At 50.3% G+C, this 18,148-nt stretch overlaps 1 protein-coding gene across 1 annotated transcript; it reads right to left on the reverse strand.

Moving 5' to 3' along the window:
* Window positions 1–3,797: 3,797 nt before the first annotated feature.
* Window positions 3,798–17,894, reverse strand: Metrnl (meteorin like, glial cell differentiation regulator). Its single transcript, XM_021177784.2, has 4 exons — window positions 17,533–17,894; window positions 12,134–12,519; window positions 5,330–5,389; window positions 3,798–4,345 (listed from the first exon to the last, which is right to left on the reverse strand). The coding sequence occupies exons 1-4, from the start codon at window positions 17,700–17,702 to the stop codon at window positions 4,026–4,028; spliced, it is 936 nt and encodes a 311-aa protein (XP_021033443.1). The 5' UTR covers window positions 17,703–17,894; the 3' UTR covers window positions 3,798–4,025.
* Between the last annotated feature and the right edge of the window lie 254 nt (window positions 17,895–18,148).

The following is an 18,148-nucleotide window of genomic DNA, read 5'->3' on the forward strand; positions in this document are numbered from 1 at the left end:
ACATGCTCACCACACATTCTAGAGACCCACGCAGAGTCTCTGCTCTAACCTAGAATACTCAGAACCGTCCAGAAGTAGGATACATGGGTTGTAGGTCAAAAACTACTCAAGCTATTAGATGCTCCCAGTATAACATAACTGCAGGAGTCAGAGTTTAAACCTGGGTGGCAAGACTGGCAGAAGAAAGCTGGAGACCAGAGGCATGGCTTTGCAACTCTGGTAGACTGTGGAAACTTCTAGAAGGTGGAGTACCGGTGACCCTGGGGATAGGGAGGAGCCCGAATGGCAGAGGCCAGGTCAGCCTGGCTCATGAAGGCAGCAAGGGAATGTCACAGCAGGTGACCTGTTAGTCTGTGGCTCTAAGTTCTTAGGGCAAGCAAGGCATTCCTTGTCTCCACCAGAGAGGCCCCGCATTAGGCCACTTTTCCTAAGAAAAATGTGACAACCAAAGCTTGCGATCAAATTTAGGTCCCAGGCAGGCAGAAGAGGGATCCTAGGGCTGATAGGGCCTTTATGAGGTTAGCTCACCTACCAGAGCAAGATAGGGACACCCACATAAACCAGCTTGATAGTCCCCTCATCCCAGTGTCCCACAGGGTGGGTGGATCCTGCTGTACTCCTGTGGCATGACACATTCAGTCTCCTAACCAGGTACCACAAGGCAGGAAATGAGGTCCAGGACACATCAGGGACTGGCTGGAAGTGGAGATGGGGTGGAGGAGACAGTACAAAGGGTAGGGACAGTACAGGGTGTGGGTTTGCCTGTTTGCCAAGAAGTAGCCAGTCACCACTGAAATCCTTGGAGCATATAGCCATTAGGAGGAGGTCTAACAAGCACTCACATATGTTTCCATTTCCTATCTGTAACATGAAGCCCCAGTTGGTATTGGGAATGGAAAGGGTTGCCCATGTACAGGAGGCTGTCCTCATATCCTGAACTTGGCAAGTCATAGCCTCCCAATGAAGCTGGGCTCTCCCAGTATGCTCGAGGTACTGGGAATGGCCTCACGGTTCTCAGAACTTGACCAGAATGTAGCAACTCTAAGAACAGGGCCTGTGAGCTGGGACACAGAGAGGAGATGCAACCAACAGTGAGGTCTGGTCCACGGGCTTAAAAGAGAAAATGAAGTAGAAGAATCAGTGTCTGGGCTTGGTGCCTACAGCCCAGGACATCATATAAGGCAACAGGAAAGGGCGCAAGGGTAGGTAGGAAAGGGACAGGGGACAGAGCAAGGCGAGTAGACAGTGTTGGGGGTGTGGACAGTAGAGGGGACAGTGCTAGCAAGGGGCAGAGACAGTACAGGGTAGGGCAAGAGATCAGCGGGATGAAGGAAAAGGCAGCAGAGAGGATGGTACAGGAGGAGGGAACGGTGCAGAGATAGGAGAGTAAGAGAGTAAAATGGACAAAGCAGAGAAATGGGACAGTGAGGGAGATGAGGACAGTACAGGGGTAGGACACAAAGCAGATGGAAGAAACAAAAGAAAGGGACAAAGGAGGGAGAGGAAACAGTGGGGGCTGTATATGGGGCTGGAACAAGGGAGGGGGGCAGTAGAGGGTAGAAGGGTATGGACAGAGGGGAGAGTGCAGGGAACAGCATGGAGAAGGGGACAGTATGGAGGCAGAGAAATATGGTAAAAATTGGTGAAATTTGGGGCACAGGTGGTCCAGGACTTGAGCTTCTACATTGCTCCCCTGGCTGGAGTCACAGAGCAGCTCCCACTACTTCATGATGTATGTTCTCTGGGGAGGCAGCTTTCACCCCGTGTGATGGCTCTACCCCAACGCTGGTTCTGTTCCAGTAACAACCAGTCTCAGCCATAGAAAGAGAAACTCCTACAAGGAACCGGGTGTCCACCTACACATATCTGTTAAATATAAGTTGTCCACAAGTGATGTCAATACCTCTCAGCCCCAGCCCCTTGGGCCCTGCCAGCTCCAGCAAAGGTTCTTTCAAAGAGGCCACTTTCACACCTGGGAAGCCCTGCTCTCTCTCATCTTGTACAAGCAGCCTCACTCCCAGGTGCATCCAAAGCCAAACCCAAGCAAGTCTGACCCCAATCTCCTGTAGAGACAGGTGGTGGCCAGCCCACCAATCCTGTTCTGCAGCTTCCCTGTAGGCTGAGGGGAGGGGCTGGGAGGGGCTCGACTGGGCATGGCATCTGTGTGACCTAGTCCTGCTAGCATAAGGTATCTTAATCAGCAGCCACGGTGGGGCCCAGCCCTTCACAGACTACTGATTCGTTCGCATCTTCACCCGTGGGCACCTGTCTCTTGTTGTGACCTGTAGACCTGTACCAGTGCAAACTGAGCTGGCAAACACTGGAGTGTGCACACCTAAGCTAGCACGTCAGCTTGCCACTCACAGGCTGGATCAATCTCCCCTAGGTCTTGCCTCAGACGCTGAATAGGAACAAGCACCTGATGAATAAATAAACACAATTGTTGGGTCTGTTTGCCCCTGAGGCCCATAGCTGGAGGGGGAGGGGATACCCCAACATGCCTTAGGAACTGGTAGGGGCCACAGAGTTGTCAGAATTTGAACAGGAGGCAGCAACTCCAAGAACCGATGAGATCCTAGCCAGGACTCTTAACAGGACAGGGCCCATGAGCTAGGATACACAGATGAAATGCAGCCCACCCCTAGCTCCCTATATTGGAATAAATATTCTTTGGGTTTTTTGTTTTGTTTAGTTTTTAATTGTGTGTGTGTGTGCTTGTGAGTGGCGAGAAGAGGTTGCTAGATCCCCTGGAATTGTAGTTATAGGGAATTTTAAGCCACCTAACATGAGTTCCCAACATGGGAATCAAACACAGGTCCTTTGTAAGAGTAGCAAGTGCCTAACCATTGAATCTTTCTCCAGATTTGATATTTTTTGCAGCCTTTGCCTCTGACCTAAATGGAAATAAGAGTAAATTTCAGGTGAAGGTGAGGTCACCGGAGTGGGCCCTAAGTCAATGATCTGTATCCTCCTAAGACAGAGATTTGATACAGGCCCTCACATACAAGGCAGAAGTCACATGGCAGGGAAAGCAATGCCGGAGTGAGATCGTTACAAGCCAAGGATTCCTGGAGTCACCAGAAGCTATAAAGTCCCTCTGGGAGTCTCCGGAGGAAATGTGATTCTGCTCACACCCATTCTGGCTTCCAGGACTGTATGAACGAAAGCCTACTGTTTAAGCTTCAACTTGTAGAGATTTTCTTACTATAGGGAAAACCCACACCCTCTGAAGAAATGGGCCATTAAGTAGGTTAGTCCCTTGGTATTCAGGGATTTGATGTGTGCATTTGGGGAAACTCAGGGTCAAAGGACAAGACTGGTTCAGTGGGACAGATGCAGAAAGTAACAGTGGCCTGGTAGGAGCAAGGGAGGAACAAGTCCCTTAAGCCAAGCAGCACCATCTGGAACTGTCCAGAGAGCAAAAGGTCTTGGGACAGCAGGCCATAGCTGAGCAGAGAAGGTTCAATGCAGGTACCCATCTGATGGGTTAAGATGGATGTAATACTAGTCTCAGATCCTGGTCTTTACTCTCTGGAATGGGAGCAGCCTCCATACAGTCTGGAAAGGTTCTCAATGGCAAAGATGGTCTTTTAAAATAGAAAATAAAATGAAGGGGAAATTAGAAAGTATTTGTTCCATACATTTCCATCACAGGAATAACAAGGCTGAGCCATAGCCATGGAAGACCCATAGCCATCACTGCGCACCATAACCTAGCTCCCACCAATATATCAGGCCAAATCCAATGCCTGAAAATAACTTTGTAAAAACACTATTAAATGGCACACCAAGGCATCTTTTACAAAAAAAATATAATAACTTAGTTTGCATTTTACAGCAGTTCCAATGGGTCAGGGCATCCTTGGCTGGGACCTAAGGGGTCAGAGCAGCATGTACCTTCCCAGTTCTAGCACCAGGCTGGGCCCATGCCACCAGTCTGCAATCTCTATCAGGATCTGATAGAGCGACTGAGACCACAAACCATGGCTCATCTGAAGGACAACAGTACTGTGTCACCCTGCAAGTCACTCCATATTGATTTCACAGGGGTTTATGCCCATTTCTTCTGCTTTCCTGTACATCCTTTGAAAGTCACTAAAGCGTGGGGCACATCCAAGTTGTGCCTCCCCAAAGTGCACATGTCCAGTGAAGAGGAATTCCCCATGCCCTGGTCGTACTCCACACTGCAGCAGTGTTGTGACATGGCCCAGCCAGTGACCACTGTCCTCAGGAGCTGGCTGGAAGACCCTGCTCTTCTGCCTGTGAAGCCTGCTCACCCGAAGGTAGATGACTGACACTTGCTGTTCTGGTACATGGGTGACGTCCTCGATGAAGCCTCGGACAACTGTAGAAGAAGAAGAAGACAGAGGTCAGCAAATCTAATGGGCTCTGTCAGCAATGGCAGGCACACAGCACATGTCACACTGGGCATGTGCCTGGCTGTTAAAGGCATTAGAGCTGGACGTGAATCTGCTCTAGTCACATGGCAGCCTTTTGAAAGTTCAATGATGAACAGAAGTCTGCGATATTGATACTGTCAGACAAAGATATGCCACTGGGCATCGGCTACACAGCACATGCTCTCCAGGTAAGAACAAGAAAGTAAGCAAAATGCTTTGTAGTTCTGGGTCCCATCAGGTGCCACAGTGCAGCTCAAAGGACAAGAATGATGAGAGGGGAGGTGACAGGGAGCAACTTGTACAAGGTAGCTGGATAGGGCCTGGAGAGTGGAGCAGTAAGGAGTCAAGATTCCACTAAGTGACAGCTCTTGGCTTTTGGATGAGGGTTTGAGCACAAGCCAGCTGGACCCCAGCTTAATGTAGCCACTATTATGGCAGCAGTTCAGCAAGGACTACCCCTGGTCTAAGAAGAACACTGTGCAAATATTCTGGCTAGGAGCCTCCAACCCTCAGAAAACATCCCTGACTCCAAAGGGGCTTTCAATACCCCAACCACCTAGATGAAGAATGAGCCGAGCTCTGGGCTGGGGCTGGCACAGGGACACACCAGGCTGCCCTCTGAGCTATGTTCCCAAAGCACTTCTGAAAATTTACTGGGAACTGAAGGACTTCCAGAGTCCCCAGGAGGTTGTGAGCTGCTATGCACAGTGAGAACACACTGACACACCTAGAATGCAAACACCACCTCTGCCTGAATGCATGGTGTGCAGACTCACCTTAGTGTATACACAATGCACTACTCCCTGTGATTGCAGGGTGAAGTCAGCTTCAGCAGCTTCAGCAACCCACCCTCCCATACACACACACATACAAGAAATCAATGCTGACTTGGGAAAGCCCTGGGAAGACAACCACAGGAACAGACTTACCAAAGTCACTGGTACAGATGGCAAGGAGGACCTCAGTGTCACTGCAAGGCCGACATGGGGCTGAGGAGGAAAGACAGGATAACAGGGTAAAAATATATCCCAGACAGCACTGCTTAGTTACAGACCCTCCCCAATCCTGACACTGCAGAATACAAAAGGCCTGCCTCCCTGGCCTCTGTGTGAGGGTTCGTGGTTAAATGAGATAAAATCATGGTGAGACCTCTTGCCAACTCCAACTCTACCATGCTAGTGATCAGCAAAGAAGGAGGCCGAAGACCTACTTCTGACAAGCCAGCCACTAATTCCAAGGGGTCATTTGGCCCGCATAGCTCATACTGTAGCTGCAATAGCATGCATCCAGACAAAGAGAAGGAATGCCACGCCGCTCATTGTGTTAGTGTGGTTCCAAATAAACAACTCTAAAAACAAAGTTGTTCTTACAAACCTGTGACAACACAAAACTAACCCCAAGATGAACAGAAACCACAAGCAGATACTACCCAACCAAGGTACCCTCCTGCAGCTTCCACACCCACAGCTTACAATGGTGTGGGTATCTCAATGCAAAGCAGACCCCCTACTGCAGCCTGATGTCTACTCCCCAGATCACAGCCCCAAAGGAGAAATCTCACTCTGCCCATCTGCCCTGGGCTTTTCTTATAAGAACCAAGGCTAGCATCTGCAAAGGGAGTGTTGACTGGAGTGTGGGAGAGTGGGCATGTTTGAGGAAATCTGTCTGCTGAGGATGTGGGTTCTTGGGCTGGGGCCATCAGTTGAGCCCCTACTCTGGGCCTCATTAAGCCTTGGGACAAGTTATATACTGTAAGAGCCCATCAAATTGATCTTATTCACAGGACTTAGGCTTGAGACACCCAGAACCTGGGGCCTAGCATCCTACAGAGAACCCAGAGGTACATATACTCTCACTGGTCAACTACTTATATAACTCATTCCTTCAGTAATAGCTGCCTCCTGCCCTTTGCCCCACTTCCCCTGGTGTGAAACAGAAACTGTGGCTCGGCAGTTTCTCTACAAACTAGAGTAGATTCAAGAAGATGGAAGCTTGTTATCTGCTGTGAATTATGTCTCAAGACTTTGTCCTCAGTTTCCTGCTTTGGGCCCAAGTTCTCCAATAAACAGAAACCCTGTGGTACGACATCGCAGACAATTTTCCCTATAGCCATTCTCCTGCAAAGGCTTTGAGGAAGGCCTCTTCTTAGGGCATCTTAGTCCTGAAGAGGTCAATGCTATCTACATGCCTAGAGGCCACATACCCTGACCCCAAGTGCTGGTGACTTGGCCCCAAGGGAACCAAGACTGCACTCATGTGGGTGGAAAGCAAGCAAGCCAAGTGTCTCCAGGCCAACAGAAGTTGAGAGAAGCCTTATCAGGTCCTGAAGGAGTAAACCTGAGACAAAGTCTTGGGGTTTACAGCATCCTAATCAAGCACAGCTCTCTTGGACCCTTGAGCCGGGTGTGTCTGGGGCCCAATCCTTTGGACCCACCCCAGAAAGGGGGTGGGGTGCCTCCAGCCTGAGCACTTGCTGACTCACCCACCCACCCACTCACCTGCAAGCACTTCTGCTTCTATTTAGTTATCAGAAAAGGAGAAGCCGCCAGACAAGTACAACCTGTTGGCATCGGCACCGCCCGCCCATCAGAAAATGAAACACTCCCACCCCCATGCCAGCTCCATCTGGAGAGAAAGACTCCTGGAACCTGGTTTGCTGGTCCCTTGGATGTCCACCCTCAACTCTGGTTGCCCTGCAGCCCCTTTCCTTCCTGTGATATTTGCTTGGGTCACCACAGTCCCCACCACTGATGTCACCTGAACCTCAACACTGAGCGGTTGTGGTGTGTGGCTTCTGTAGCACACTGCCCATCCTCACACTGACTAGGAACCAGTGCTCGTACTATACGGGCAGACATGGGTTGGTCTGGCCTGGAGCACAGACAGGGCCTGGCCATACAGGAGACCTTGGGGACTAACATTTTGGGCAACATTAGATTCAGAGCACAGTACTCTGGGGAGTTAATCTTAGTTAGCTGACCTGTGCCCTATCCTGGTGACCACAGTCTACCTGAGGGCCCCCCCTTCAGGAGGAAAGGCAGCAGACACTAGGGAAAAGGTTAAGTATTCAGGCCACATAGTGTTTAGAGTTGGAGGCGAGGGTCCCCAGAAGCTACCCTAAAGCACCTCAGTGAAGAGTTACCTAAGTTGAACCAGGGCTGCTCCTTCCAGTGGAGAGGAGGTGAAGGGCAGTGACCCGAGGCCTGGATGTGTAACCTGAAACAAGTCCCCAAGTTTTGCTCTCTCTGTGAGTTATAGGTGCAGAGACCTCAGCTCTCTTTGTCCCTTTGTCAGGCTAGGCATCCTGCAAATATGTGCAAACCTCAAGGAGTTGGCACCATGAGTGACAACTGAGCTAGTGGCCCACCTGAAGCCATCCGTGTCCTAATTCTGAGCTTCATTTTTGCAGAAACTCAATGTGGATACTAAGGACCTCCATCTCGAAAGAATTATCAATCAGATTCAAGTTCATAGCAACTGACACGTAGAATGTGAAGACTGCAGATGCTGACATCGCATTTCCTGGGAGCCACTTTGGAAATCAGGCAGGAAAGTTCCTAAAAGGAACTAAATGAGGATAAAGAAAACAAAATCTAAGCCTCCTGGGGACAGATTCCGGTGGGGGCTCATCCTAGGCACAGTCGCCAGAAAGCAGGGAGAGCAAACACAGGCAAGAATAGCTGGATGCTAGGAAGGTCTGCAGACCCTGTAAGCCAGACCAACTGGTGTGTGGGCAGCACTGTCTAATAAGAACAGCCAGAATGACACATATAGTTCCAAAAAAAAAAATCTCTAGAATACCTTATGATAGGCGGTAAGTACAGTGGTTTAACAGGAGCAGAGATGCAAGACACACATGGGCAGAGTGGCCTAGGAGCTAAGGCCTGGGCTTCTCCAATGATCACCACTACCAGGTGTCACCCAAAGGACAATGACCAAAGGGTTCTCTGAACCGTTCATCCTTGCAAGGAAGTCAGTGAAGACCACACTGTTCTTTACCCAAGGTTGAGAGAGGATTATAAAAAATAATCCTAAGAAAATCACAGTGGCCTGAGAAACCACCAAGGCAGAAACTGACCAGAGCTCCAAAGACCACGCCCTTTGTTCTTCAGCCTCCAGGGCACAATGCTTCCTTCAGCTTCAAGACATGACCACCACTGGGCATGGTGGTGCACATCTTTAATCCCAGCACTCTAGAGGTAGAAGCAGGTGGATCTCTGTGAGTCTGAGGACAGTCTGGTCTATATAGCAAGTTCTAGGACAGCCAAAGCTACATAATAGAGAGACCCTGTTCTCAACAGAACAAACAAACAAACAAACAAGACATGGCCTTCCACCCTCACACCATTAGGGGCATGCCCAAACCCTGAGTCTAGCAAACAGACCTGAGCGGTGGGGCCCCATGCAGCGTCTCAAGCCTATTAGCAACAAGCAGAGCAGGATTTAGAGAGGATAAGTAGAGACGCTCAGAAGCAGCAGGCTCCACCCTGAGTCCAATGAGCCACCGACAGCAATAGCAACAAAAAGTATCCTGCTGCCCTCCTCTTCAGTGTGTGTCTGAAATGCCACTGTGGCCACCAACCGCCTCACTTGACACCCCCTCCCAGAGTTCCACAGCAATGACCAAGGTCATGAGCCCACCAGGATGGAATGGAACCAGGACACACCCGAGCTGTACCTGTCCCCTGAACCAGACAGAATCTCACCCTTGCTGGTCACCCCACAACCAGTTCTCCTACACAGCTGGGCAAAGAGAGGTCATCTGTAGTCAGAGGTAGGGCCTTCACTATTCTGCCAGATTTCCCTAAGCATCAGAGGTAGTGCTACTGCCCAGATATCCTGAGCAAGGACAGAGGGGCAGCAGATGCAGGGCAAGCAGCCAAATCCAGCATGCTGGGGTCCTAGATGCTGAGATCACCTCTCATATGCCCTATATATGCCCCTGGAACAGCACTATACCCCACTGCTCTGGTCTTTAACATCCGATGCAGGTCACAAGGCAACTATACAATCCAAGTAAACATGCAGCTAATGCTATGGACACTCGTGTGGACCTATCCTGGAGCAGCAGCAGGTTCTCTCCTTTCTGGGTGGGGATCAAGGCTCACCTGCGCATGGGCAGTTTCTCTCATGCACTCTTGTCTGGGTTCCAGCCCATGGTACCACAGTTCTCCTGAGTCAGCATAAATGAGAACTGATTCATCTAAGAGCTTGTCTGCCTCTGGCATAACATCCAGGTCAGGTATGCTCTTCCTTCTCTGATGACACCGCCTTAGCGCTGTCTTATTTCTGAAGCTGCACCAATGCCAAAGCAGGAAGAAGAAGGGGAGGGGGAAGCCTGCTACTGGCCATAGAACCCTTGGAAGCTGTCCCAATCTGAGCTAGACAATGGCCGACTAACATTGCACACTATATAACCACGCTTTCCTTAAGTACTAACAGCTCAGGAGACCCCATTCTCCAAGAAAGCCAACTGTTCCAGCTGAGACCATCTCAACCCTGGGACTCAGGCAGTGCTCACCAGGATGGGTGGCATCTAGCTCTAGGTAATACTGGTTTCTATGCCCGTTTTCAGGCAGTGCTAGAGTTGGACCAGAGCTTATAATCACCTCAGTCTGAGTTCCTGCCCTGAGTTCTGATAGTCACTATATAGTGACTGACATTGACAAAGTGTGCAAAATCACTGCAGGTTTGAGTTCACAGACATCCAGGGCCAAGCAGGTGTTTGTTTTAGGACAAGAGAACCCTGAGGCTCAAACACAGCAAAGTCCTAGGTACAGAGATAGGATAACATTTTTTTCCTGGGACCCTGTGGCCTGAAAGGTGCATAGAAGACTGAAAATATTTAATCCCAGCACTCAGGAGGCAGAGGCAGGCAGATTTCTGAGTTCAAGGCCAGCCTGGTCTACAAAGTGAGTTCCAGGACAGCCAGGGCTATACAGAGAAACCCTGTCTCGAAAAACCAAAAAAAAAAAAAAAAAAAAAAAAAGACTGAATATAGGACTACAGCTAAATATCTATGCCAGGGCAACTGCCTTCCTGAAACCCCAGGAAAACCTAAGGCCACTCAACTGACCCCCTCCAGGTCTCCCTTCCATAGCCTGGAGGTGTGGACATGGAGGTAGCTGACGGTAAAGGGGAAAAGAGAGGGTAGTTTTGGGGATCTAGCAGTCATCCCCACTTATAAACAAAGAAATAAGACCCTAGCGGATCAGAGCACAGGAGGTGAGACTTGACTTGCCCTCCTATAGGCTGACATCTATCTACTCCCCGCCACCAAGACACATCGTTGATGCAGTTTGTCTGTGACAGGTGGTCTTTGCTACTCTGTGGGTTCTTCTTTTTCCCACCCTTTATCCTCCAGGTTTCAGTCCCTATCACTAGATAGGAGAGAAAGGGTAGAGAGGAGAGAGAGAGAGAGAGAGAGAGAGAGAGAGAGAGAGAGAGAGAGAGAGAGAGAGACAGAGAGAGAGAGAGAGAGAGAGAGAGACAGAGAGAGAGACAGAGAGAGAGAGAGAGAGAGAGAGAGAGAGAGAGAGATCTGAATCTAATCTTGTTTCTCCTTTGAGCACAACTACTAACAAACCCCATGCAAACCCCTGGAATGACCAACTACCACCCACCCCACCTCTGGGGTCCTTGCATTTATATATTCTCTGAGAAGTTCCCAGAACTTCGAATGTCACACAATCACAGAAACTATCTGTAGCTGGCAAAAACATGTCTCTGCGAGAGCACGAGGCAAATCAGTCAGCTGCTGCAAAGCGGCCCCTTATCCCCGAACCGGGGATTAAAGTGAAAACACGTTCTTATCACTGCAGAAAAACATCTTCTGTGTCCAAACAAAAGAAAAAAAAATAATAAAGAGAAACAAAGCTAACTCCACAGCTTCAGCTATTAGGCACACTTGCCACCTCATTTGGAGTCGCCTGGTTTTGGAGAAATGTGTGCCCGAACCTCAATCAATCAGCATCCATGGTAGTCTCTGTGATAGGAGTTCCTGACTACTCTCTCCCAGTGAGGAGCTCCTCCCAGGTTTACCTACCCCCATTCCCAGCAGGCACCTGGCTACACAGCTCCCTTTCTCAATCTCAGGCCCTACCACGTACTTGCCAGCTTCTCCATCAGGCTTCTGGCTCTATCTTGTGGAGATGGAGCTGGGTCAGCTGTGCACTCCCTGAAGACCTTATGTGTCTTCCTCAACCCTAATATCCATCCTCAAAAGCCTCTGGGATGTCACAGCTTTATGCTGTTCTGTTCCCCACCCAAAACTATTTCAAGTCTACGGCAGACACCAAAAACCGGAACCAGTGTGTAGGACAGCTGGAAAGGTAGGAGCTCCATCTCAAACGAGCTGCAAACAGTCCTCTAGGGACCAGAACTACAAGCCATTCTCAGGGATCACAGCCTCCTATCACCTCACTTCCCTCAAGGCAGAAGCTCCAGGATCCTAAGGGTACACAACAAAGAGAAGTCTTCTTAAAAGGGGTCTTGGATGAAAAGGATGTGTTCAGTTTTAAGGTCCAACACTCTCTCACTTTGCAGTCCTTCAATAGGACCAAGGATTCATGGGACAAGCGTGCTTCACTGGACCCATAGACATAGGAATGTTTCACAGAGGTGATTTCAGGAGGGTGTAGGGGAAACAATCAATGTGACTAGTGAGCCTCCAATGTTACCTAAGCAGCAGGACAGGTTAGCTAGCCCATGCTGTCCCCATACAGGGTACTCACCAGACAGCACGTGCAGGTCCAGTCCCCTCTGCCCACTCATCAGCTCATACTGGAAGCCTGTGGTCCTTCTGCTGATGTCCTGTTGGGGTGTCGCCTCCACAAATAAGCCTCCCTGCTCCAGGCTGAAGCACTGCACTTGGCCAGGTTCACCTCTGATGTCCCGCACCAACAGTCTTAGTTCTCCAGTTTTTTCCAAATAAATATTGGCTCCAGAGGAGTCCCTGAAAGGCTTGATGCACACAGTCAAGTTCTGGGCAGGTGAGAAGGTGTTGGGCCGTAGGTTAACAATGAGTGCCCCAGTTGGGTACATCCACTCCACAGAGCCTGCGGAGCAGCGCAGGTACACCTGCTCCACCTCCTTGCTGCGTGCCTCTCGGGTGAGCCCACTGTAGGAAGAGGGAACAGAGTCAGCCAGGGTCTCAGAGCTGAGGTCCCATGTACATCACCCTAGGCACAGCCTCACTCATGAGCCACTCACACTCACCCGACACATGCAAAGGCAACCCACCTCTCTCAGCTTCCAGTGGACTTGCTCCAAGAGGAAAGCCGAGTAAGACCCAAAGCTCTGATGGTACAGACCACGCTGGCTCCCTAGACCCTAGATACACCCCATGCTACAATCCAGGGCACCAGAGTCTTAGTAGTTTCCTTAGCCATGGGAATGGCACCAGGAAGCTACAGCCAAGACTGATCTGGGTATTCCAAGACATCTAGCAAAGCAGACCAGCCAAGGTTTCCAGACACTCAAGGAAGTGGAAAACAAGGATAAAGCTTGTGTGTAGAGATGCCATGGGTATGCGACACATGTAATAACATACTCCAGAGAGCAGCTTCCAAACCAGCTGGAGGAGTTAGCCACAGGAAATAAGAGATCTCGATTTTCCTTAAGGCAATGATCTGACCATTTGTCTTTCATTCTCAGACCTGAAGTTTATTTCACCAATCATATTTTTTAAAAAAATAAACCGGAGTACCATTAAAGCAGAATTCATTATGAGGGTAAAGGAAACATCCCTTGGGGAGGGGTGGGGAGAAGTCTAAAGAACAAGAGGACTTTTAGATGAGATTCCTAAAGTAATAAGTTTCCTAAAGTAATAATTTGATCTCATGCATGCTAAATGAAAGGATGCATATAGTATGTGACACCCTTGTGAGGCAGTATTGTTTAAAAAACAAACAAACAAACAAACAAACAAAAAAAAAACCCTGAAGCTCCTGAAAATGCAGAAGTTTCTCCTGCTCAAACTATAAAGCAAAAGTCAGCTTGTTGCTAAGGTTACATCATAACCACAGTGGTCTTGGAAAGAAAGCAGCGGCTTCAGCAGAGTTCTATTACAGGCGTTTGGTTCTGATCAGATCCCAGACAGGTTCACCCACATTCTTAGGATTTTTATGCAAAATAAAAAAGGCTCTATCCAGAACCTCGACTGAGTGAGTTACCAGCAAGCTTTTCTGCAGGAGAGAAAATGCATAACACATGGCGCACCTTTACTGTGAGTGACTCATGCTTCCGGCCCCCAAAACCTCATTTTGTATACAAGGGCTACAGTAGTCTAAGACTGTAAGTCACCCCACGACCACATCAGAGAGAAGCATTGTGAGTGAACCCCTCCTGACCTGCTTCCCACCCCCACAAGGCTCTGGGCCAGGAACAGCCAGCCAGCAGGCACTACCCAAGTCACACATGTAGAATAAACTTACAAATTACAGCCAATAAAACTCACACAAGTTCATCTGACACCTATGCAGGAATGGACATAATTATAGCATTATATGAAAATTAGACTAAATGGGCACATGGCTAAAACCTAATGATTGTGTTTCTCTTTCTCCTGTCTCCAACATCAAGGGACAACTGACACTTACACTAGAACAGTCACAAACCTCAACTTACAAATATAAATTATATTTAATATAAAGCACCCAATATGAGGTTTTGCTTCCTGAGAATCAAGAGCATGGAGGCCTCACTACAGAGACTCTGGGGGCCTCAGAGCACGGAGCCTCAGTGCAGCAGAGGTGGATAAAGAGAAACACTATCCTCCACAGGATACTCAAGGGGACACAAGGCCAGACCACAATGCCCAGACTCGGGGCTGCCATCCCAGCAGCCACCTGCACTATGCGGTGCCCACTACACCCACTTAATTGGAAAGAACAACATGAGGACAGAGGGCCCACAGGATGAGATACCTGTCGGCCCACCTCTACTCTGGCTTCACTAGCTAAGAAAAGGATTAACCGTGCATCCCAGGACAAGCAAGAGTGTTCCCTCACACTCTCCTAAAATATTCAGACCACCAAGAAAACAACTAGTAGCTGGATACAGGAGCTTTCACATCAAAGTTAGTGCATATGCACAGCCCATGGTTAGACAAGCAGGAACTAAACTAAGGGGTCCCTCAGCCAGACAGATCTCTAACAAAGTCAGGGCAGGTTCCCACTGCAGTACCTACTTCCCCAAATCTCCATCTCAAATACCCAGCATCATACCATCTTAAATGACCACTGATCCACAGGACTTTACCATCGTGGTAAGATACAGATGGCACATCGGCTCCACAAAATAAACCAACCATGCTCCACAGCTATGATGAAGTTACAAATACAGACAAAACTGGTCCTGGTCTACACCATAAAACTGACAGGAATGATCTGATCATAAGGTAAACTGAATAAATGGCGTCCGCGTGTGTGCGTGTGTGTGTATGTGCGTGCATGTATGTGTGTGTGTGTGTATGTGCATGCATGCATGTGTGCGTGCATGTGTGTGCATGTGTATGTACACATGTGTATGTCTGTCCCAAGGAGCAGCACAATGCCTTGCACATGCTGGACAAGCACTATATGACTAAGCCATTTCACCAACCCAAAGCTTTCTTTTCTTTTTTCCAATCAGCAAGGCTCACTAACCAGATGAACACAAATTTTAATGGCCTTGTAAGACAAATCATAAATTCCAGATTGGTGTGAGGACCGGAGGATGTGAGCAGGGCTTGCTCAGGTACAGTGCTAATACCCACAGACAAGCTACTAGAACAAGACAAGGGTCTCTACAAAGGTTTTGGATCCAAGAGAAACCAAAAGGTTCTGCTGCTAAGTCTTGCCTTTCATTTCCCACCTCACAAGACAGCCCAGGTGTGACTACGCCTGCTGAGTTCCCTCTGATTACAGTGGGAAAGTTCATGGTCCACCTTTATGGCACTGGCTAATCAACACAGATGGTTCAAAATTTCCAACTTGATTCCTTGCAAACACCTAGCGTCTATATGAGTTAAGTGAAGTGGCCAGGGCTGTGGAGAGCAACTCCCTTCCTACCAGAGGCCAGAATCCAACATTTTGAGTCTTGCTTCACCCATTGATTTGTTCTAGACTGCTTGAAAAGAAAACACTCATAAACACTGTAGAGTAGCAAGCTTGCCAGCATGCTGGGCAGTAGTCAACTGACCCGTGAAGTGCATTTATAAGTGGGGACCATGCCTATAACAAAAGGGAATATTATATGTCCTCCCAATCCTATCTACCTACCTACAACTACCAGACACCTTCAGCTGTCCTCTGCAGAGCTGTGCCCTGGGAAAGAAGCCCTCAAGGGAATCCCAAAATAGGAATGAGTTGGGGGAGAAGGGCCAGGTAGGCATAAGGATGACCAGCTACTGGACAGTTCCCACTGCTCACACACTTTTGGAGGCCTTGGCCTGGCTCTGGAGAAGGACAGCAAGGGGACAGGTAGCCAGCTCACACTGCCCAGACTTGAATTTGGGGGCTGCCACCCCAGCAGTCACATGCATCACGAGGTAGTCATCTGGTTCCACTTAAATGAGAATGGACCCACAGAAATAAGGTGTCTTTTAGTTTGTCTCTACTCAATCCCTCACTACCTGGGGGAAAGCCACCCCTCACCACAGATCCCTGGGCTCAGGGAAAGGTAGTCTTCCAGGCACACTGCCTTCTAAGAACCTGGAAGAAAAGCAAGTGTCTGGAAACCTCATTTAAAGGCAGGCGTTCCGTTTCTGGTTTTGGTCTGCTGGAACAGGGCACCCCAAGATCTGAGGTTAGAGTACACTAATTCAACAGTGCTGGTTGTGAGCAGAGAATTAATTACCACGGGGAAAGGGCCGCCCGGTAAGAGCTTAGCATCACAGGCTCATGGCCAGCTCTGTGATGGCGCCAGCATTCCCGAGGCCAGTCCTCCCCCAGATCCAATCTGCTCTTGTCTGCCCCAAGCTCTCTAACTCCCTGCTCTTGCCAGGCAGAAGGGATTTCTGCGGGAGAGAAAGCTCCAACTCCCTTAAAGACTGGTGCTGCAGAGCTCAAGAAACTGCTCTCAATCTTTCAGTCCAAGCACTCCAGCAGGAGTCTTGATGAGGGTTGATTTTGGTCTCTGTGGTTTTCTCAGAAAGTCAGGCACTGTAAGTGTACAAGATAACCATTGATGCCCTGCTTACGCAGATCCGGGCACTGCCCAACATCCACCTTTCTCAGAAAACCCTCTTGACCAAAATCACCCATCGCACGCATTGCCCCATGAGCCCCCTTCACTGGAGTCTGTGCTTCAGATCAGATCGTGTACCTCCCCAGGCCTGCGCAAGCGCCCTGCCCGTGGGATGAGCTACATCAGACTCCCACCGCCATCCCAGCCCACGTTTTCAGAGGAGACCCGCATCAGCGCAGCGCGCTATGCAAACCGCTGAATTGACAACTTGCGGCTGTATAAAACTGGCTCTGCAAAAAGAGGGGGCCGGCCGCTGTGCCTGGCGCGTTCTCAGTGTCCAAAGTAGCTACGACTCCTCAGGCACCCCGCCCGCGCACACTTGTGACTTATGCTTCTTTCCATACGTCACACTTCAGTTAAAACAACAGCAAAAAGTCCTCCGCTGTCACCGCTGATGGGGACGAGAGAGAGGTGTCACAGGAACCCTGTGCCCTGCTGCCAAGGGCGGCTTGACCTTCACCAAGCGGGCTCAGGGCTCTACCCTACTGCATTTGGCCACAGACAGGTGTCGACCCCATCTCTTTGCCCCAAAGATACGGCCTGTGCTGCAGCCGATACGGGTCTCGTTTGGACCCCACGCTCTCCACGCCACAGCTGTCCCTCTAGGTGACCACAATCCCAACCCTGTCCCAAGAATTAGAAATCCCAACCGTTGGGAGGACCGAACATGCAGCCTATGGAGCCCAGGAAACCCACTAGGGCAGTATTACGCGCGCGGAGAGTGGGCGTCTTCCGAGCTGGGACCCAGATGCCACCAACTCTTTTGTTCTGAAACCAGAGCTAGGGCGGGGGTCACCGGACTTGGCCAGCATAGCTGTCCCTACCCCGCAAGCTCTGCCACTCGCTCCCGAGGGCTCCGGTCTAGGTCCAGGGAGTCCACGCTGGAATCACTCACAAGACTCACCTCCCCTTCCAGCTGCACAGGTCGCTGGAGTACTGAGCGCTCGCGCCGCCCAGCAGCAGCAGTAGCAGCAACAGCAGCGGTGGCGGCGGGGGCGGACCCGGCCCAGGGCCCGGGGACCGAGGCCACTGCTGCCCCGCGCGCCTCCGGGCCGCCCACACCGCACCCCGCATGCTCCGGCCGGGTCTGCGTCCGGTGCGTGCCTGCACCCACAGAATAGACTCTTGAGGCAGAGCGGCGGGAGGCGTGGGTCCGCGTGCGAACTGATCACGTCGCGCGTCTATAGCCCATCCCGGCTCGCCCCTAGCCGCCCACCACAGGAGCCGCCCAAGCTGCAACCAGAGAAGCGCGCCGGCTGCCCCTAGAACCTCTGAGCTGGCAAGTTCCCGGACCGTGGTCTGGCTCAGCTGGGGGGCGGAACCGTGAAGCCACCCCGCCCTCGGCCGAGCTCCGCCCCCGCCTGGCCTTCGGCCCGGGCCAGCAGTTCCGCCCCGTGCGCCAGCTCACAGATCTGTGTCCTGCCAGCTCTAGCCTGGAACGCCCTGGTGTCACGCTGCAGATACTCAGTGGGCAGCATCTCGCCGCACAGGACAAGGGAAAGTGCAGCTGGGAGTGGGAC

Source organism: Mus caroli, unplaced genomic scaffold (assembly GCF_978045245.1).
Source record: "Mus caroli unplaced genomic scaffold, Mus_caroli_1 scaffold_13, whole genome shotgun sequence".
Lineage (NCBI taxonomy): Eukaryota > Metazoa > Chordata > Mammalia > Rodentia > Muridae > Mus > Mus caroli.

What these genes read in the sequence shown, in the direction of transcription:
- Metrnl (XM_021177784.2), bottom strand. Translation starts at nt 17,702, where the DNA reads ATGCGGGGTGCGGTGTGGGCGGCCCGGAGGCGCGCGGGGCAGCAGTGG. An exon ending in CTGTGCAGCTGGAAGGGGAG is followed by an intron (nt 12,520 to 17,532) that starts GTGAGTCTTGTG and finishes CTCTTCCTACAG; the next exon opens with TGGGCTCACCCGAGAGGCAC. An exon ending in CATCTGTACCAGTGACTTTG is followed by an intron (nt 4,346 to 5,329) that starts GTAAGTCTGTTC and finishes CTTCTTCTACAG; the next exon opens with TTGTCCGAGGCTTCATCGAG.